Source organism: Castor canadensis, chromosome 9 (genome assembly GCF_047511655.1).
Source record: "Castor canadensis chromosome 9, mCasCan1.hap1v2, whole genome shotgun sequence".
Classification (NCBI taxonomy): domain Eukaryota; kingdom Metazoa; phylum Chordata; class Mammalia; order Rodentia; family Castoridae; genus Castor; species Castor canadensis.
Window position 1 is genome coordinate 154065715 of NC_133394.1, and position 21873 is coordinate 154087587.

The 21873-nt window shown below is 50.7% G+C and overlaps 1 protein-coding gene across 1 annotated transcript in view; it reads left to right on the plus strand.

Annotated features, from left to right (window-relative positions):
* Poln (DNA polymerase nu) overlaps positions 1–21412 on the plus strand; it is a 137932-nt gene extending 116520 nt beyond the window's left edge. Inside the window, exons 19-25 of the mRNA XM_020177295.2 lie at positions 2040–2122; positions 8063–8194; positions 13305–13415; positions 13976–14054; positions 18895–18962; positions 19697–19758; positions 21050–21412. Of these exons, the coding sequence (XP_020032884.2) occupies positions 2040–2122; positions 8063–8194; positions 13305–13415; positions 13976–14054; positions 18895–18962; positions 19697–19758; positions 21050–21139 (625 nt within the window). The 3' untranslated portion in view covers positions 21140–21412. The remainder of the gene's footprint in view (positions 1–2039; positions 2123–8062; positions 8195–13304; positions 13416–13975; positions 14055–18894; positions 18963–19696; positions 19759–21049) is intronic.
* The last annotated feature ends 461 nt before the right edge of the window (positions 21413–21873 follow it).

A 21873-nucleotide genomic window follows, 5' to 3' on the forward strand; every position in this document is an offset into this window, starting at 1 on the left:
GATGGTTGGCTGTTTGGCTAGCTGGTAAACTGGCTGGTAAACTGGCTAGTTGGGTAGTTGGTTGATTTGCTGGTTGGTTGACTGGCTAATTGGCTGGTTGACTAATTGGCTGACTGGCTGATTGGCTGGCTGGCTGGCTGGCTGGCTGGTTGGCTAGCTGGTTGTTGTCTGGTTGGTTGGTTGGCTGGCTGGCTGGCTGGTTGATTTGTTGGCTGGTTGGTTGGTGCTGGGGTTCTCAATACATTTATCAGTAGTGTCTTTCCTGGGAGCAGATTTAAAGAAAAATAAATAAAGTGCTAACTTTAATAGTTGGAGTGTAACACAGTAGCTGACACCTGTTTGTTCTGAGCAGGGGTACATTTTAGCTTTGGCTTCCTACCTAAGTACAGCTCTTAACAATATAGAGTTTAAAGGAGAGATAAACACATGGTCAAAATAGCTTATCACAGCAGGAAAGGGGGCGGGGGAATAGAAATGCATCAGTACTTGGAAGTCAGATGGTCAAAATGAATGATGTCCAGGGTATCAGTGAAAATGGTGGAGAAGGCAGCTCTGTGGGCCCATCCCCCCAGAAACACTGAAACCAAGGCAGAAGCTTCCAGAAATGACTTCATCAGAGCCCTGGAAGACAAGAAAAGGTTTGCTCCAGGCAGGCAAATGCTGTCAGGAAAACAGCAATTTGAGAGTGGTAGGAGAATTTCTCTTGCCCTTCTGCCCCCAGCTGGTTCTCCATGGCAGCCGTGCTGCTAGCTCCTGCCTGGGACCTCGTCTCTTGTTCTAGAAGGAGCAGAGCCCCATTTGCAAAGAAGCATGTGCCCACTCTCACTTGTCAGGGGCTGCCTGAAGGACTGACACAGCTGCTTGCAGTGCTTCACCTGGCTTGGAATCCACTTGCAGAAAAGTGGTGATTTGTTATAAGGCAAAAAACCTGCAGTTGTGTGAGGCAAAAAATTATAGGTGATACAAACAGAGAGCCTTGGAAAACTTTAGAAGAAAAGCTGGGGAGAGAGATTCTTGGGAAATTAGGCCATTCAAAAGCAACCATGTACACTGGGAAATCTGGAAATCACTGTGTGTGCCCAGGGCAGCTCTCATGCTCAGAAAAGACTAAAGGAAATTTAGCTTTCTCCTGGGCTGGTCTCAAGGCTCCATGCAAGCTGGAAGTGAAGGATAAGGTAGAGTTGGGAGCAGCCTAGTTAAGCAATGAAGAGAGCCCAGCACAGAGCTAACCACGAAGACTGGTCTCGTTCTGTGTCTTTTGGCTCCACATCTGTGTGCTCAGTCCATCACGGACGCCTCCTGGAGATATTAGAGATCTTTGCAAGAGCATCAGGCAGAGGGAGGCATCTGGCATGGCCTGGGGGATGCCCAGGCAGGGAAGAACAACTCTTGGTGGCGTCTGTGAGGCCCTGTGTTCTCAGTTGTGCTAGCTTTTTGTTTGTTTTTGTTTTGGTGGCACTGGGGTTTGAACTCAGGGCCTCACGCTTGCTAGGCAGGCACTCTACCGCTTGAGCTACTCCACCAGCTGCCCTCAGTTGTGCTAGCTTTAATCGTTGGAGACTGGTTTGATTTGGATGCAGTCAGATGTAGAGTTTATTCTTATTCTGTCTGAACACTACAACCATGGGTCAAAGCTCACCCTGCTGTCTGTGGGAGGCCAAGGAAGAGGCTGCTCATGGGAACTGGAAAGGACTAGAAACCATCTCACCTCCATAGCAGTTACAGTTGTGGCTCAGGCCCAGGCCCCAGCACAGGAGCAGCTTCATCTGGAGCTGGGTGGGAATCCTTTGGTGAAAACGGCACTCAGAATTTAGGTGCTGACATTTGGCTTGCTTCTGGCTGCTGCAGCCTTGCCATTAGTGTCTGTTTGGGAGCCTTGAGCAAGCTGGATGCTGCATGTATCACACATCTCCACTGTCCATGGGATAGGCCTAGCTGAAAATGGTGAGGAACCTCCAGGGAGGGGAAGAGTTGCATGGTTTGTATTTAATGCTTCTCTGTGCCAACTGTACCTGATGGCATGCCATCTTTCCACTCAGGAAGGACATCCCCATGGAGCACGTGACACACGTGGACAGAGAGCAGACCAAGAAGGTGGTGTACTCGATTGTCTATGGAGCAGGTGGGCTGAGAGCTTGGGGTCACCTATCAGCTAAAGGCTGTGCACCTGTGTTTTAAGTGTGACAGTGCTTCAGGTGAATCACTCTGTGAGTCCCTGTGTGTGTTTTACACAAACATTATGCTGACATTTGTGTAACCTGCCAACTCACAGCATCACAACCGAGCCTTTTGGGGGAAGGGGGAACAGAGGAGGTATGGAGGATGTGATCAGGCTCAAACATACATCATTGTGTGTGCCGGGTATCATTCTGTGCTTGGAGACTTCATCCATCTACACACCAAGGTCTTACAGAGTTAAACCACCTCAACATGGGCTCTGATTTGTCTCAGTTCTACTCAGCACATGCTCAAGAACAAACTGCCCTGCACCCTCCTCTGCCTTCCCTCCTTTCCCTTCTTCCTCCTCTCCCTTCCCAGGACCCAGGTAAAACAACCCTTCCACCTTCTTTATCTCCCATTCTCTCCCTTCCTCTCCCTGACTGAATTCTCTAGAACGTTTTGGTTCTGTCTCCCTTTGGGTCATGCTAAAGTGGAGCTTGATTTTCCCTCAGGAAAGGCTATACTGGCGCCTTCTTGAGTGAGTCCATCTGCTGTGGACCTCCTTTCCTTGATTGGCACTTTGAGCTGAGGGACTTATGCAAAGACCCTGAGAAGAGGCTTCACCTCCTGGCTACACAAGCCTTCTGCTCCTTCAAGGAAAGGCAGCAATACTGCCCAAGCCCCAGTGCAAACTTGAAGACAGCAGTAGCTGTCCCCTGAGACGCCTCACAGTCTCCATGACCATGGTGTCCTGGAGGTGCATCCAGAGTGTCCCTCCCAGATCGCAAGCTTTACACTTGTCCTTCCCTCTGTGGGAAGGTTTCCTGCAAGCACAGAGCTCACCCCTCATGTCAGATCTTCACTCACCTCTCCATTGTTCAGATGTCCTCCACTGCCCTATCAGTTACCCATCTCTGGGTAACATTGCCACAAACAGCACCTTAAAACAACACCTGTTTGTTACCTCACAGTTGCTGTGTGTCCGCTTCAGGCTGCATTCAGAGTGCTGGCTGGGGTTGTGGTCTTATCTGAGGTTTGACTGGGAAAGGCTCCACTTTCCTCTGCTTTGTTTCCTGTTGTGGCCTGCACTGTGGCCACTTCAGTCTTGAAAGACAACTGGCAGCCATCTCTGCACATGCTCATCTTCTCAGGGTCTCACACCCAACCTGAATGTGAGCCCAGGAAGGCAGGAGCCCCCATCAGTTCTGCTTGTGTGGCACAGAGAACCACACAATACTTAATGAGCCTTTGAAGACATTCCAACTGTGTACAGTGTCTGGAAAGCAGGCTGGGAGACCAGAACTGAGCATGGGGGGTAGGAGTGACACTAGCAGATCTCCTCAGACGTGCTGGCCCGTTTCCTCCTCAACCTTCTCCCCACTGAGCCCTGAACCTTTCTGGGGTCTCTATCCTGGGGAAGACAACATTCTACCAAGTAGATGAGCTCTTGATGCCTTGCATCCTTATTCCAGACATGCCAGGAGCTCCAGCTCTGCAGGCCCAATGCTGACTCCTCCATCTGCCTAGGCTGAATCTGGACTATCAGCTCCTAACCGGGTGGCCTTATGTGAGGCCCTCCACCTCCTCAGCAAATGTCCTTATAGAGTTACTGGGGTGGGATGCACCTGGCAGAGTTCACTTGCATCTGTGCCATCTACCACCTGTCTAGGTCCTGCTTCATTGCTGTGCTATGTTGATAAACAGTCCAAGAAACCAAGCAGCTTCCAGAGAACTCCTGATTACCTCCAACTTGGGGCTGGTGCCAAAACTCAGTCAGGAGGATGTGGGATGCATGTGCAACTCCTTAGATTTGCCTGACTTGTTCCCTCCAGTGGCAGGCTGTGCTCCAGGAGGATAGGAGGGTTGTCCCTCCCACCATGGGCAGCACACCAGAGAAAGGTAGCTTCATGCTGCCTGTGCTCCTTCTGGAGCTTTCACTTTATTTTTTCTGAAGAGGAAAAGAAGTGTACTGTGTAAATAAGCAATGAGTCATTGACTGCAATGGTGGCAAAGGGAGTAATTTGGCTGCTTTTAGCCCTGATGGTGACAGGGGCTCCCACCCTAAGCCTCCTTCTCCACTGCCTCTGTTGTCCCCACTCCACCTGACAGCCGTAATTACCATGTATCTGCTGCTTGGCTTACTCAGGCTGTGTCCCTGTTCTCCCTTGCTTGAAATAAAACCTTGCTGATAAGTAGACCAAGGACCCAAGTGAACCACCAGGTCCCTGGATGTTGAGGCCTTAGGAAAGCCAGTGGAGGGGCTTTGGCCCAGGCAGCTCTCCATGGAGTGCAGTGATGTTTGCAGAAGCCACCTCTGAGCAGCCTGGAAGCTGCTGATAGGAAAGTTTTGCCACAGCAGAAGCATAATTCTAGCGCATTCCTGAGAAAATGAGAGGATGGTGATGAAAATAGAGGAGGAAGCTGCAGGGCTGTGAAACAAGCAGAGAGGATGCTCAAGAGGAATGCTGGTGCATATGCTGAGCACCCTGCAGCCCTTGAGGCAGGCCTGGCCCCATACCACCTCAGACTTATGCACTTCTTGGGTTATCTGGAGACTTGACCCAGGACTGGCTCACTGCCCCTCCTTCAGTCAGCCACATTCAATATCTGCCAACTTACTAGGTACCAGATAGCTGGGCATGTTTACAGCCACCTCTGAGCACAGCAGGAACCTGGACTCTGCAGGAAGCAACTTCCAAGGCTTGCTGAATTCCTACTTTCTGAGAGTTGGCCTAACACTGAGCCCTCTCAATGATTCCTCAGCGTGCCGTGCGCCACATCTAGTCATAGCGCAATCAGCAGGCACTTACCGAGTGTGTGTGGTATGCTAGGCCTGCCTTGCTCCAGCAATACAGTACTTGAGGCCCCAGGACCTGCTCCCAAAGGGACTGTCTCCACCAGAAGAGACAAACAAGCAGGGCTGAGTCTGGTGCCCAGGAAACCTGGAGGATTGATTCTGTGGATGGAACCCTAGAGCCTGGGCAGCTGCCTGAGCAGCAACAGCTGGACTGTATGGGGAGGTCTGTGCAGGTAGAACAGCCAGTGTTCCTGGGGCCTCCTGTGGGCTAGGAACTTTTTCAGCACTAAAGACAGAAATGAGAATGAGAGACTGTGAGCAATATGTGAGGGGCAGCACTTAGAGGAGAAGGAGTGAAGAGGTCTTACTGAAGTTAAATCTGTGGCAATGCGTGAGCCTGTATGTATGTATGTGAACATACACACACAGGATATAATTAGCCATCTGGGAAAAGTCAAACTGTATTCATGTGTTTTAGGGCTGGAAAATGCTTAGTGTACCTACTAAGCAATGCTGGGTGCTCTGGAGACAGGCCTGCATGTAATTACAACCAAGAAGCAGAAACCTGATCAATTGAATGAAAGCATGGGGAAAATGGAGCCAGTGCACATGAAGCATAGCAGAGAGGAGCCCCCAGAGTCAAGGGTTATCCTGCTTGGGGGAAGAGACAGTGGCCTTTCAGTGTCACAGCCCCATTGCCAACAAGTGAGAAGAAAAACCGCAGGGCCTGGAGAGCTCACTGGACCCTCAGTCTCTCATCTCTGCTTCTTTTGGTTTTGCAACGTCATCTGCTGCTCTCTTGGGCAGGCTTTCTACACAGGCAGGTGCCTCGACCACCCTCTGCACTTCAGTTAGGCTGACAGCTTTACCAAAGAAGAGCTTGGCCAAAAGTATTTTGGAGATTTGTGACTTCTGGTCATGGACAGGTAGCTTCTGTCAGACCAACTTTCCCACAAACATAAACTATCCATTATGACCAAAAGTATTTTAAAAATTACTTGAAAGCTCTGGAAAGGAAAACAGAAACTGGAAGTTGGTGACACTTGGGATGGTACAGGGTGTGTTTCCCATCTTACAGCTTAACACCTGAAGGCAAGCCTCAGTCAGTGCTGTGGGTGGTGAAAACTGTAGATACTCACTAGCTTAAAGAACCAGAGGACAGAGTTTTGGGCAGCCAGAGAATCTGAAAAGTGAAAGGAGAAATTCCAGAAAGAGAGCCAAGAGAGAAGCCCAAATTCTGCTTATGAACTCTGCCCAGATTGCTGGCTGACTCTAACTCTGCAGACTTCAGATAGCCCTGCTAAAGCTACAAGGGCTGACCTCGGATTTCAGCTCTTATCTACTGTGAGGAGATACAGTTTGAAGTTTAATTTTAGCCAAATTGTCTTCTTTAAAAAAAAATAGTACTCTTGTGAAGAACATAATAGAATCCAAAGTCTCTACAAAATATTTGCAATATCTGGTATGCAATCCAACACTCCTAAGCTCATGAAGAAACAGGACAGCTTGACCATACTTAAGAGAAATGGTATTTGTGGCAGCAGATCCTGAGATGATCCAGACATCAGAATTAGCAGACAAGGCTTTCGAAGCTGCTATTGTAACTAAGCTCAAAGACATAAAGGAAAATGTACTCACAATAAATGAGAAAAAAGAAGTCAAATGTAATAAAAAGAACCAAATGAAAAGTCTAAAACCGGAAACTACAATATCTGAAATAAAACTTACCCCAATGGGCCAAACATCAGATTACAGATGAGGAAAAGACTTGGCTAAGGAGAGGACCCAAGTCCCATCTGGCTGACCTGTTTGAGGGGCCTAGCTACCACCTGACTCCTTTCTGAAAGACAGTAGCCATGCCAGAGCTGAGGGGTAGTGATTGGAATCTGAGAGAAAAAAGCTTTATAGATGGATTATTTCAGTAAAACATAGCAAAACACATGATATATGTATTTGTGAAGATATCATACTATCTTTTTTTTAGAGTTTTTCCTTTCTGGCCAAATGACTGAATATTCAGGCAGGCCTGGGCATACAGAAAGCAACAGAGGCTCAAATAGCTTAATCTCTTTCTTCTGGGATAAACTCTAGGGAGAACTCTTCCTGGCAGAGTAACAGAAGAAAATACCTCTTCGCTGACCAAGGACTCCAACATTATTGCTGCTCAGGACTGCTGAAGGCTTCAGCTATCCAAGGCCAGGTATGGCCTGGCTGAAGAGAGGACCAGATCTGCAAGGGCAGTCAGTCTCACTCCTTGGAGGTCCCTTCCTTGACTTCTTAGACCTGTGTCTCTATCCCTGAGCCATGATTTCTGGCCCATTCTGTCTGAAGGCCCCTTGGGTACCCTCAAGTATGGTGCAGAGTTGGCCCCAGGCAGAGGACAGCAAGCCCTAGCAATGATCTTCCAGGAATGCATCTCTGGATTCCCTCCAAGGCTCCCTTAACAACTCTGGGGGTCAGGACTATTGTTCCTAGATGACTTCCCCAAGACTGCTCAGAACCTTCCATGGATGGTGGAGCTGGACTCAGACCCAGGCCTGTGTACTTCCAGCACCTGCACCCAGCAAGCAGAAGGCTCAGACACTGTGCTCACCTCAGTCTTCCCACAGGCTCCTTCACAAGAGCCCTGCCTCTCCCAAGAGTAAAGTACCAGTCTAAACCCCAAGCAGGTGCTCCACAATAGAATAAACATTCTAAGTCCAGGGACTATTTGGCAGGGAATTTTGCCTTCCTCTTCTCCTTTGGGACCCCTCCAGCCTCCCCCATTTCTGTAGTCAGATTTCCTGCTAGCCAAGATCAGAACAGCATTGTATCTACTTCATTCACAGTTTACCTGCAGCACCTGGCAGAAAGTCAACATTGTTGAGAAAATAAGTGTTTACTGGCCCAGTCCATATCAATGGCACCCAGCACCCAGTGTGTGAAGTCTGAACTCAATATGTCCTCACCAACCAGAAAAGACTCGGGGTGCCACGTGTCCCTGAGGCCTGGGGTTACTCATTTCTGTATAACTGGTCATCCCCTGGGCACATGCTTTTTGGTAGCCCTACCTCACCTGGTGTAGGTTAGGCCTGGAGTCTGACTATGCATCTTTCTGATTCACAGGGAAGGAGCGACTTGCAGCTTGCCTTGGAGTTACTGTTCAGGAAGCCACCTGCTTTTTGGAGAGTTTTTTGCAGAAGTACAAGAAAATCAAGGACTTTGCCAAAGCAGCTGTTGCCCAGTGTCAACATACAGGTAAACCAGCCATAACTAAGCCCCTGGCAGCCCCTGCTCCCTCTCCCCGTCCAGTGGCCAGTGGTTCATGGCTCTGTGGCTAGGTGCATGGACAGATGGTTGGGCAGTGTGTGTTCAGGTGTGGCTGTGTTGGTGAGGGTGGAAGGTAGGTGACTGGGTGAGTCATCAGCTCTGACTGCATCAAGAGGTCCAAAATCAATGGGAAGGGGCCAGAACCAGGCTACTCCTACAGCAACAAAATGAACAAGCTTGAGCTAACAAATGATAGCTGTACAGATATATAGGTAAAAGCAAACAGATAAAACCCTGCACAGAAAAATGGAGACACATATTCCTGTGAAAGGTATCTCCACAGTCTGGTCACAAAGGAAAAAACAGATTTTAAAGACTGTCAAATAGAACCTGTTGGTGACCACAAACAGTTTTATGCTCATCTCTCTGAGGGTAGCTGCTCGTGCACATACCTATTTGGAAGTGTATCATGATTTTAAGTAATTTAAGACAGAAAAAAGGGACGTTCTACAAAAAGGATGCAATATTAGAGATAAACGATAGTATATCATCAAAAACCATGGGATTTGACCACACTAATGCTTTTACATGGCAATAAAGGAATATATTGAAGAGTATTTGGGGTGGAGGTTCAGGGCTCCGAGCTTTCTAGGTAGGTTCCCTACCATTGAGCCACATCCCCACCCCCAAGAGTATTTTAAAAAGTGAAAAATTTATAACTATAAATGAATTGTTGAATTTTTCACTGAAATTTGGGGAAGAAAAGCAAAGTAAATTAATAAAAAGGAAAGAAATAAATAGAGCAGAAATTAATAAAGTAAACAACAAAATTATTAATATTTGGTGCAGAAAGCATTCACAAACCAACACTCACCAGTGAGTGACTAGTAGACTGGCCTGGCCAAGACCCACAACTCTAAATGGCTCTAGTATGTCTCCTGAGAGGGTGCAAGCACCATCTGTTTTGCAGCCTACAGTACCTCAGATCCTTCCAGGGACTCCTCAAGAACTTGTCACCTAGAGCCCGTGCCACAACCTATAAGTCCAGGGCTGCCCACCACAGGCTCCTCCATGGCCTACCAGCAGATAGTACTGGGTAATGTGGGGGCCTGGCTGCTTCCTGCTCACCCATAAGGGGAGCCTCCCTGGGCCCCCAGCACACTCAGAACTTGGCTTCTGCAGCCTCATCTCCGGCCTGCATATGTGGGTGCATTCAGGGTTTGAGAATGCCAGCAGAATGTTTCCATCCAATTGGAGAACATCATTCTGAGTGAGGTTAGCCTGGCCCGAAAGACCAAAAATCATATGTTCTCCCTCATATGTGGACATTAGATCAAGGGCAAACACAACAAGGGGATTGGACTTTGAGCACATGATAAAAGCGAGAGCACACAAGGGAGGGGTGAGGATAGGTAAGACACCTAAAAAACTACCTAGCATTTGTTGCCCTCAACACAGAGAAACTAAAGCAGATACCTTAAAGCAACTGAGGCCAATAGGAAATCAATGCAAGTCAACTCCCTGTATAGCTATCCTTATCTCAACCAGCAAAAACCCTTGTTCCTTCCTATTATTGCTTATACTCTCTCTACAACAAAATTAGAGATAAGGGCAAAATAGTTTCTGCTGGGTATTGAGGGGGGGGGGAGAGGGAGGGGGCGGAGTGGGTGGTAAGGGAGGGGTGGGGGCAGGGGGGAGAAATGACCCAAGCCTTGTGTGCACATATGAATAATAAAACAATAAAAAAAAAAAAAGAATGTTTCCATCATCCAACAGGCCTCAGGCTGCCAGGGCCAGGAGAGAGCAGCCCCCAGGAGCTCACAAGCTCTGATCATTACCTGATCAGGAGCCCCATATTTAACAAAAATTAAAATACTGTCAATTTTGAAAGGTTGAAATCATGATAGTGAAGCAGATGGTAGGAATCCGGGTCCTCCCCAACAGGAGTTAAGCAGCACTAGAGCACTGCTAAACACTGCTAAAGCACATGAGCCCTTGTTGTGAGCACCCTTTTGAAAGTTTATTTTTCTTTTAAATGTACTGAGATGAGGGGTCTGGGGAGTCTTATTTCCCTAATTCACAACTGCTAAGCCTTCACTACCTTGAGTCCAGTGCTGCTGCCTACAAACACGCACTGAGAAGCCAAATAACTGGAGGAGTTTCTCCTGGCCTACCCATGATTTTTATCTGGGCCGAGCAGAAGGACCCCAGCCAGCTGATTTATGGTAACAGTATCAGTGTTGATGAGGGCATATGGAGTCACAATGCAGATACTATATGCCAGGCGTGATTTTTAAATGCTTTCCGTAAAGTGACTCATGTAATCCTCACCACATCTAAGAAGAGGTTGATATTATTCCCTCCATTTTACAGCAGAATAAAATGAGTCACCAGGAGATTAAGAAGCTGTCTAAGCCACATAGCTCACAGTAGAATGAGACAGCAGGACACATCCCAGTGCATCTCCCTGCTACAGGCATCACCTCCCATCCTTGTGCTTAACTCTCTTGAAGGGATGTGAGGTGTTATGTAACCAAACAAGAAGTATGCATGGCCTTTAACCCAGCAGTTACACTTCTGAGCAGATGCTGTAAATGCACACTAAAACAATTACTGAATTCATTGGCAGTGTTTTCTGGGTACCTGATACTTGCCAGGCACTGTACTGACACCAGGGATACCAGATTCTTGCTCTTCTGGGGCTCACAGTTCAGAAGAGGAAATAGAGAGTGCACCAGTGATCAAGAACATTTAGACATAACAGAGAGACTGTGCTTTACAAGTGGAAGGAACAAACAGGGCATGAGGCATAGAGCAACAGACAGCACCCAGTATAGCTGCCAGCCACACCCTTCTTGAGGAAGTGACCTGGGTTGGGACTTGAAAGTATAGTAAGAGTCAGGGGAGAAAGTGCCCAGTATGGATAGGTGAGGAGACTTGGACAGGTGCATAGACCAGAGAACAAATGGGGCCAGGTGAGCCCATGTTACACATGGTATTCCATATGAAAGGAATGTGGGTTTCTTCTTTCAAAAATTATTCCAGTAATAGTGTGCTAAAGAGATAAGAAGGAGAGTCTGAAGCCAGAGCCACCACTTCAGAATGGGCTAGAAGAGATAGAGGCATTAACTCATAGCAGAGGTGGTTGACAGGTAAGAGATGCCAAGGAAGTAACAGCTCAAGAAGGATATGAGAGAAAGGTTGGGATCTCAGACACCTTGCTGGCTTCCAATGTGAGTGGGGTCAGGCTCTCATGTGTCAGTGCATTTGACCTTCCTGAACCCCAATACACTTGATACGCATCCCTCCTGTGGGCCCCAGAGAAGCCCACAGCATGCTCAGGTGGTCACACCTTTTGTAAAATTGGCAAAAGCAAGGATTCCCAACTGCAGTCAACCAAGACTGCTGCATCTTCTGCTCCAGCTTCCTCTACCTTACCTTTTCCTATGACAGGGGGCCTTGGAGGGTCCACAGCCATTTCTGGCATTCAACTAAGGGGAAGCTGAGGTGGTGATTCCCTTCATGTAGATCTCTGTGCTGATATTCCCATGGTTCACTGCTCCTTCCATGTATAGTGGAGGGATGCCAACCATCCCCTACGTGGGAATGGCTTCTAGGAGCTTTGCGTCCACTCTGAGAGCCAGTGTAAAGGAGCAGAGCTCGAGGTCCTTTTGTGGTCTTAATAAGAACTATGATCACCAGTGCTGGAAGTACTGGGTGGAAGAGAAACAAGGTTTGGAATGTGTGGAGGCAGGTGACATCTGCTTTGGACTACAGTGAGTCACTCCATAAACAACTGGAAAACGGGCTTGGGGGTGTTGCTCAAGTGGTAGACTAGTAGTGAGTAGTAATCACAAGGCCTGAAGTTCAATCCCCACTACCACAAATAAAAAGCAACACCCTAGAAAACTGGGCAAAGTACATGAAGCAACAATTTTCAGGCACCAGATAGTGTGCAGCATATTGCTCTGGTTACAGAGAAAAGACAAATGAGATAAGTCCTGTAAATACCCATGTCTAGAGACACACACCACAGTGCAGGAGAAGACCTCAGCAGAATAACCACTGGGAGCAGCCAGAGTTCGCACAGGGCCGAAGATGTCTGGGTTCTGACCATCCAAAGTAGAGACTCAGACATCTGAGACAGTCAGTAAAAAGTTTAGCAGGACCATACCTTACAGGGAGGTCTAAACAAGCCCTAGGGGAGAGTCTGCTACAACCTTCCAGCAAAGGTTGAAGATAGGCCTCAGAAGACCAAGGAGATCTTCAAGCGCCTTTAATGTGGCAAGCACCCGACAACATAAAATCCACGATACCCAGCAGCCAGTCAGAAGCCACGAGCCGTGCGAAGCTGCAGGCAGTGAGCATGCCAAGTCAGAAGCTCAGCTCCCCATCTTTACTGCCAGTTACTATGACGCCCAGCATGGTGCAGGTGCTCAGTGCACTATCTCAACATGCTGTCACTTTACTGTTATTACCTTGAGGCTGGGGGTGGAGCTCTTGCCTAGCACATATAAGGCCCTGGGTGCATTACAAAAAAAAAAATTGTGTATGTGGGGAATTCTTCCAATCCTCAGACCTGTAAATGCACAAGTGAAGGATTTGTTTCTCATACACACTGTTTAAAACAGAAGTCTTCATGACTGGAAACATACTCAACCAGTGCAGCATGTCTGCATGCATTTTCTCAAGGGCCCCAAACTGCATAAGCTTCAGGCCCCATAGATCTGGATATGCCCTCATGTGGGGACATGGCTGCTTACTTCTTGCTCCACATTGCAGCTGTCACGCAGTCCAGAATGGCTCCTGTGCCCAAGCCACATGAACAGCTTTGAACTTCTATGGGATAAAAACTGCCCTTCCTTGTCCTACGTATCTAGAAGCCAGAAAAGAGCAAAAGCTTGACAAGTGACCAGTGGAGGCCATGCACTGCAGGCCTGTGCTCTCCTGCACAGATCTCATTTGCCCTGGAAACACCCCAGATGGCCCCCAGGGGAAGTCCCCATCAGCATGAGGTGGAGAGGATGCTGTGCCCTCAGAAGCACTGTGCCACCTGTTTGCTTCTGTCTCTTGTCTGTTTCTCCTTCCTGTAACCCAGGCTATGTGACATCCATTATGGGCAGGAGAAGGCCACTGCCTAAGATCTGTGCACAGGACCAGCAGCTCCGGGCACAAGCAGAGCGACAGGCAGTGAACTTCATGGTACAAGGTACAGGTGCTGGCTTCTTTGCCACATTTCTGTGTCCACCTGCTCCTTGGGTTTGGTACTCCCTGCTCCTGAGAACATTATCACAGGAGCTTCCTGACCCTCACCTGTCACACCTGACAGTGACTGTCAGGAGGTGTGAGTGTCACTGCAGCTATGTGTGGCAGCTGCTCAGCACAGGGTTATGTTTATAGTTAAGACATTTCCCCAAGAGCCATGAAGACCAGACTGTCCCCATACCTACAAGTGGGAAACCAAGTTCGAAGGAGCCTAGCCAGAGCAGCAGAGCCAGTCTCAGAACTCTTGATGTCATACCCTCAGGGCCTGTCCTGGGTCAGGCCTCCAGAATAAGGCATCCAAAGCCCATACCCCACAGCGCTGAGCAGGAATAGGTGGCTGGGGGAGTGAGGATGCCTTGTTTGCCTCCAGTTGTAAAACTCCTTAATTGTTAGCCAGGGTGTACAGGTAGCTCACAGTCAGCAGTGTGTGCTATAAAAGCAGCTCATGTGCTGAGTATGTGCCACTCACATGGACCCCTCAAACAGAGCCTTTTGTGTCCACAGGCTCTGCTGCAGACCTCTGTAAGATGGCCATGATCCGAATCTTCACTGCAGTGGCCACTTCCCCGACCCTGACGGCCAGGTCAGTAGGAACATTCAGTCTGCTCCAGCTCAGCCCTTGCTGGGGCTCTATGGGTAGGGGGTGTCTGTTCTGTGCAGGATGCCCAGGGCTGGACCCACTGTTCCCATCTGTGGGATCTTGATTCTGGCTGCTCACCACACAGAGCAAAGGGCCTTCTTGAGCCTGAGCTCCTGGAGGCTTGCAGCCTGGCACAGGGGATAGGGCCTGCTCTACCAAGTGTGCAGGTAACAACTGGCCTTCACAGGCGCAGGCTGAGAGTCGAGGCAGAAAATGCTGTCCCCTAGGCCTTCTTGGGCCTTCTGCAGAGGAGGCCCAATTCAAGGGGCAACATCCCCGAGACAAGCGAACCCTGAGCTCACAGCCCTGGAGCAGGATGTGGGAAGCCTATGCTGCCCCCCTGCCCACCCCAGGACCTGCCGCTACAGCCCCTGATTCTGGTCCCCAGAACCAGCATGCCTGCCCCACCCACAGCTCTCTCAGGTCCGTCCTGCAGACTCCCCTTGGGGTGCATGCCTAGAGTGCTGGGGTAAAAAGGAGACAAAGAGCCCTCACCTCATCCACCTCCTCCTGGCAAATGAGGTCCTGTGGTTGGCTGTAGGCCACCACCTAGAGTTTGCTCTCCTTCTGGGGTACAGATTCTCAAGGATCCCTGGACCCTTCCTGCCTGTCAACCCCTGCAGTCACTCAAAGAGGCGATCATATTAGGCCCCCAAAGGGCCTAGATCCTTCCACCCTTCATGTGTTTTTCCACCCCACCTTGAGGCTCATTCTCTTGGAACCAGTCCTGTGGGGTGGCCTGTGCAGGTCAGAGTGCCCCTTTCGCTGTCCAGGTAGATCAGCACCTCCACCGGGAAGAGAAGCTTCTGGCAGGAAGTTGCAACTTCTCTAGATCATGAGTGTGAAGCATGTCTTGTTGGCCTTCATGCTGCAGCCCCACAGCCCCACAGTCCCACCTGTTAATGAGACCTGCTTATCCCTGGCCCCCTTCCATCCAAGCTCACAGTTTTCTTTTGGCCTCTAATACTCTGCGTGCTCAAGGCAGAACTCTCCTTTATAAGAGATCTCTCATCATTGTTTTAAAGTTTTATATCTCCCCAGCCAGTCCATTTTCACATCTGAGTCTCTATTTTCTGGTGATTTTTGCAGCTCTGCATAGGAATATGCACTGTGGGGTGGTGCCCTGTAGAGCTGAGGACAGGAGGCTGTGCCCAGCCCAAGCACTGTTGGCCACTGCCCTTTGCAACCCTGCACCAAGCACTTCCTCTTCCTCTCTGGAGAGAAGCAACTCAGCAGGATTGCCATCCCTGGAGCCCAGGAGAACCCAGCTTAGTCCAGTCCAGGAATGGCCAACAGGGGGGAGTAGACTGTAAAGCTTTGCCTCACCCCACTTCTCCTGTCCCTTCTTCCTTCTCTCTGCTCTCCTCCTTGCATGTGCACACCCATGCACGTGTTCTGGCCAAGGGTTTTCTCTGGGATTCCTGGAGTCTGTGACATCCTGCCACTTCCACAGTCTTAGTAAATTCTAGCTCTTGGCAGGTATGAGAAGTTTGCACTGGTCTTTCATCATGGCTGTTGCAGAAACGCATATGCTTGCTATACATCCTCAGTATTGCAAGACTAGACAAGTTGCCTCATATTTGTTTTTTGTGGAATTTGTGGTAAAAGAAGCTTGTATGTGAAGGCTTGGGGTTTCTGCTGGTGAGAGGTCCCTCTGAAAGCTGAGCCCAGGCAATTCTCACTCAGTGGTTTAACCACCAGTGATTTTCACTGAGTGTAGAGAAGGGGAAACCAAGGCACAGACAATGATGTGACTTGTCCAAGTTCATGCAGAGCCCAGCCAGAGCTGGTCACCCTTTCAGATCTGTGGGTCTCCCATCCTGTACCTCTTGGAGGTGAGTTTGAGGCAGGGGATCACCACACAGGTGCACTCTCAGGATGAACTCACAAAGGGACTCAGCACAGTTGGAGATGCCCTTGGAAGGGAGCTGCCCAGAAGGCCCCAAACAAGCGGATAAGGTAAGGCCCTTCTGGAACGTTCCCTCAAGGAGCCAGGATCTGTTGGGCTTAGTCAGGTCAACCAGATGCAAACTCAGTAGCTCCATGTCCTCTCTGAGCAGGGGCAGCTTGGCAGTCAGGTCCGAGCTGTGTTCCTCCACCACCCTGGTTTATTCTTGCGCCCCACTTTCCAGCAAGAAGCATGGTGGTGTCTCAGTGGCTGTGAGGGTGCTGAGCGACTGACTAACAGTCACACCTATTCTTAGGGCCTGCCACACCGGCAGCTCAGATTTCACGATGTGGTTTCAAGAAGTGTGAAAGTGTTTCTGCTAAATCTGGAAAGATTTACAAGTGCCTTTTCTGAGGTTCTGCCATGTGAAGAGTGAGCCTCTTGGGAACCAAAGACCCTGCCAGATACCTTGAAGTTAGTTTACGAGAGTGCACACCAACGCTGCAGCCTGGCCCCTGCATATACACCACAATCTGGCCTCTGGAAGAACAGTGCTGAGGTTGCATCTGAAATGCAGGCACATCTCCCTGAGGGTGTCTCAGAGGCTGTGTGCATCACTGTTCCATGGCCTGGGCCTTGTGTGACATCCCTATACACACATAACCTTTAGGATGTGCACTCAGTCACTAGTTGCATGGCCCAGCTAACAGTAGCTTGGGCTCCAAAAGTGAGACAGCACATGGTGGTTGTTGACTTTGTTTTGCAAGCTCAGGTCAGCAGGACCAAAATCCCTCTGGCTCCCTGGCCCTTGCCCTCTTGGTAGCATGTTGGAGGTAGCTGCTCTGACCATCACAACACCTTCCAGGCAAAAGGAGAAGTAGTGATGGTCAAAATAGCACCTATAGGCCTAGCACAGTGGCTCATGCCTATAACCCCAGCTACTTGAAGAATTGCCATTCAAGGCCAGCCCTGGCAAAACATAAGCAAGACCCCATCTTAACCAATAAGAGATGGGTATGGTGGCATACAACTGTCATCCCAGCTATGTGGGAAGCATAAATAGGAAGATCAGCATTCAGGCTGGCCCTGGCATAAACACAAGACCCTACTTGAAAAATAACTAAAATGTGACTCAAGTGTTACAGCACCCACCTTGCAGGTACTGAGTTCAAATCCAGTACCACTCCCCAAAAAAGAGCACCTGTTCCTGGGCCGTGGTGGCCCCTTAAAAGCCTTCCTGGAAGTAAATTGCACCTCCTGAACCACTGCATCTGAGAGCAAGGCTCGGAAGTGTGGCATATGCTAGGGATATAGGCTACCCATCTCCACCCCACCCAACAGCAAGCAGTGACATGGAGAGAGAGAGGAAGATGGATGGGACAGGCCACCATGGATTTCTGCTATCAAGTGTCAGTATGGCCCATCTCCTGCACAGGCATTTGGAAAGCTGCCCCCTCCTCCCAGCTGGGGCTCAGCATCACAACCCTAGGACCATTGCCTGCTGGAGCCTCATCACACCTGAACCCCAGCTTCCAGATACCATGCAGGGGCCCAGAGCAGGAAGCATAGTCCAGTTCAGGAGACAGAGCTGAAGCCACACAAGGCAGAACACATGGGACCCTTTACTGATTCCCAGCCTTTCCAGGAGTCTGCAGACTCTCCTGACCACCTTCTGAGTTACCAGTACCTGCTCCCTGTGTGTGCAGGACCATCACCTTTGTCCACCCCACAGGAGGGCTGGCACCAGGTCAGGGGCCCACAACCCTAAGCACATCCACAAGGGTTCTGAAGAAGTGTCTTCCTGGGAGTGTGACCAACCTGCATTCCACCCTCCAAGAAGCATGTGGGGTGGTGGCACGCTGGTACATGTTCTGGGTGCCAACATGGACCTATAAGATCTGAACGCTCAAAGGTCTCCAGCACTCCATCTCCCACCCTATCCATATTTGTATCTGTCCCCTCCCCCCACTTGAATCTGGAGGCCCTGCCTGAGCTTCTGGCCCAGCAGTTCATCACTGCCCAATCTCTGCCAGTTCTGTGCTAGCTTCCTCTTCCTCTTGACACCAGGAGAGACTACAGGGCTGCATAGGACTGCTGGTGAAGGATTGGTCCTGGAGAGCCTTGGAGCATGGCCTGTGTTGCAGGAACTCAGTCCCATGTGGGGATCTGGGAAGAAGCATCTGGCTTGTCTCCAGCCCAAGGGCTTAGGAGCTGATGATGAAGTCCTTGAGCTCAGCCCATGAAGCCAGAGCCTGGCCAGGGTTGTGGCCAGGTGCCCAGATGTCCAGGCGGCCTCCATAAGGGCACCTGTCACCAGGAAAAAATGCATGTTCACTCCTAGCTAGGCCACCCCAAGTGCCCCTTATAATTGGGGGGGACACTAAGATGATTTTTAATTTTTGCACCTTTGAATTTTATTTTCCAAATTTTATTGAGTATATTTGAATTCAAATGCAAATTTTAAAAAGATTGCCTCCATCACCTTCCTCTAAGCTGAGGAGTGCTTCCCTCACATTCTAGATTTACCTTCACCCTTGATAGCAGGCCCTATACCTCCCCCTTAAACCCTTGACAGGCCTCCACCTCCTCATCCATCAGCCAAGTTTTAATAATGTAAAATGCTGAGTCTCCCCCATCCCAAGTTCCCCTGGCCTGGTCAGGCTGAAACAACCCACCAGATAAGCCTACAAGAGCTTTCTCCCTCTTCCAGCCCCTTTCCCAGTTCCCTGGAGCTGTCCTGGTGGCAGTGGGGTAAATCCAGACAGCAGCATCCCCCACAAAGCCACATCCTTTCAGACAACTGATGCCAGGAAACCTTCCAGGAACCCTGGAGGATCAGCCCAGGTGTCCGTGTGGAGGGGTCTAGGCCCTCAAGGTGACTCCTCCTCCCTCCAGGTTGGTTGCCCAAATCCACGATGAGCTGCTATTTGAAGTGGAGGATACACAGATTCATGAGTTTGCAGGTAAGCCCCGGGGGAGCACAGGACACTTCTCTCCCATGCAGTTGGAAGATCTTCCATTTCCTTGAAGCCTCTCCCCTCTGCCCTCATGGACCTCCCCATCAGTTTGGTTTGGGATCCCCAGAAAGGCCCAGTGGGCACTTGGTGCTCCAGAGCAGCCAGGGAGCTTCCAGAGCATCACATAGACCTCCATGACTGCACCTCCAGCTGGACACCTGGGGGTGTAGAAATATGGTGACTTCAGTCACCAAAATAGGCCACACTGCCAGCAACACAGAGCTGACCTCACAGGTGTGATGGCCACATAGGACCTCTCCCAGAAGCATCAGGGACTGCAGTCTCCTGTGCCCAACAACTCTGTCCAGGAAGGGCAACCAGTGCTTCCTTGAGCCCCACAGCCTTGTGACAAGAGCTGGAGGCTGAGATGGTGCTGGCCCACCCTGCCTAGCCAGCCTAGGCAGGGGCAAGCTGAGGTGGGGGTGGGGCCAGTGCAGAGCAATGGAAGGTCTTCTTGAAGCATCCTGGGCCAGTGGGAAGTGAACAAGCCACAGAGGTGCACGTAAGGACTCAGAACCCTAGAAGAACTGTTTTAGGTGAACTTGTGAACACAGGAGGTTGCTTGGAGAACCGGGACAGAACTTGGCCTGAATGTTTCAATGTTCCTCTGCCCTCCACTCCTGGGTCCTGGAGGCCAAGAATCTGATCAGAATGCAGGAGTCTCTCTTTTCCTGTTCTAGCTCTTGTCAGGGTGACCATGGAGTCCTTGCAGCAGATTCAGACCCCAGAGCTACAGCTGCAGGTAAGAGGGACACCCCTGCCAGGCCTCCCCACTGCAGTACTCAGCTAGGGTGGGGCCTGAGGGGCCAACACCCCAGGGACAGGACAACAATGACAGAGGGCCGGCCCTGGGCCCTACCCTTTCCCAAGGAGCCGCTGCTCTGCTGGGTGGCTTGGCTGTCACCTGGCGACAAGATAAGTGTCAGCTGCTTCTACCAGCCTGGTGGCAGCCACCACCCTCCAACCAAGTTCCTTCACTGAGGCTCACCCTTACTGGGCCCTGCCTACACCAGTGGTGCCAGAGTATGTCCAAATTCAGGCCTACCCCATTTCTGGTTGGACAGGCACTGTTTGGGAACAGCTCTGGGTCCTCACCAGGAAAATAGCAGTGTGTGCTTGGGTGCAGGCTCTTCCAGGGTAGTGGGGAAAATGGAGGGATAATGAGGTGGGAGGCCCTGGAATCTGCACATCCTTCCCATGTGGTTCCATCACTCAGGAGTTTCCAGCACAGGAGGCACCTCAGAGCCACTGAGTAGGGCTATGGAGAGACTGGCTGGCCTCTACCCAGGGTGGCCTCATCTCTGTTCCCAGGAAGCCCCCTCGAGGGCCTCCTTGGAAGAGGGTCTGACCTCTGTTCCGCTGCTGTAGGATATGCCTCCACACATGCAGGACACTTGAACCTCATTGTAGAGACAGCAGCTTGGCAGGATCAAGGGCTGCTCATTTGCTTTGCCCAGTCAAGGACATAACTGTCCTTTGGAGTAGAGTCTACTCAACCCCGTGCCCACAGCAGGCACAGACATGGGGACAGAGAGTCCCTGGAAGCTCGGGAAACCCTACCCCAGCTTCCAGCAGGAGGCCCTTGGGAGGCAGGGGGCTGCTTGGGCAGGGGCTCCAGCTGGGCCCAGCCCCTTCCTTCCTGTCAAGAGGGAGAAGCTTGGGCTCTGCCTAGGGCCTCAGGATCAGAGGACTCGCTAGCTAGCTGGCTCCTCTCCAGCTGCTGTCCCCGGGGGCAGGTTGCCCCCGGACATACCTCATCCACCCAGGGGCACCTTGCCTGGTGACCTTGCAGGCACTCGCTGATACTGAGGCTTGGCAGATGGTGACTCCATTAGGGCCCAGGTGCCGTAACAGGCAGGTGGATGTGGTGAGCACACACATGTGCACCTGTGTGCATGGCTAGGCTGTTTGTAGCTGTGCAGCCATGGCCAGGCCCAGTTGTGCTCTGCAGCCCCCAACACTCGTATGTGGTCTTGGGATGTGACTGGGCAGCTGGCCCAGGCCTGGGCCTCACCTCTGACTGCCACCCACAGGTGCCCCTAAAGGTGAGCCTAAGTGCCGGTTGCTCCTGGGGACACCTGGCTCCACTGAAGAAGGCCCTGGTCCTGGGGTCCTGGGCCTGAGCTGCACCAAGTCTCCCAGCAACAGCACAGCCTTCATGCTCCTCCTCAGCACCTACCCCAGCTTGTGCATTTTTTGCCTTTATTTTGTCTGTAGCCCCAGGCAACAGTGGAGAGAGAGAATTGGTTTCCACCAGCCCATTCATTGTGTGGCCTTCCCCAAGGTCACCAGTGGGCACTTTGGGTTCCCAGATGGGTGCAGACCACATTAACCCTTTGTGGCTGGGCTAGCCAGGTCATCCCTTGGAGTAAATGCTCTCTGAGAAGCCATCCTCATCCTTGTCTGAGTGACTTCTGTGGGTGGAAAGTCATGTCCACAGTTCCCCCTTCCCCTTGTTTGGCCAGAGGCTGTGCTCCAGACCGTGTGTCCCAAATGTGGGGTGGCCCAGACCCAGCTGGTCCTTGATGGGTGTCCAGTCAAGCACTGCTCCTCCCAGCATGGAGGCCGACACCCAGCACCTGAGGAAGGCACTGTGAGGGTCTAGGATAAATGGCTGGGCTCCACTTTAGGTCTCGGGGTCCACAGGCTGTGGTTTCACTGAGGTGTCCTCAGAGATAGGCTTTGCTGTTTGTTACCTGAACCCTGGTACAGACAGTCCAGTGCCCTCCTGCTGACTTAGGGGCAGTCCCTGACCCTGCAAGCTGTGCTGGGAAGGAATGTGCAACGATTGATTTCTCCTGACGCATGTTCGGGGAGGAGGACCCACAAAAGCTGTCCCGGGGGCTGGGCTCAAGAG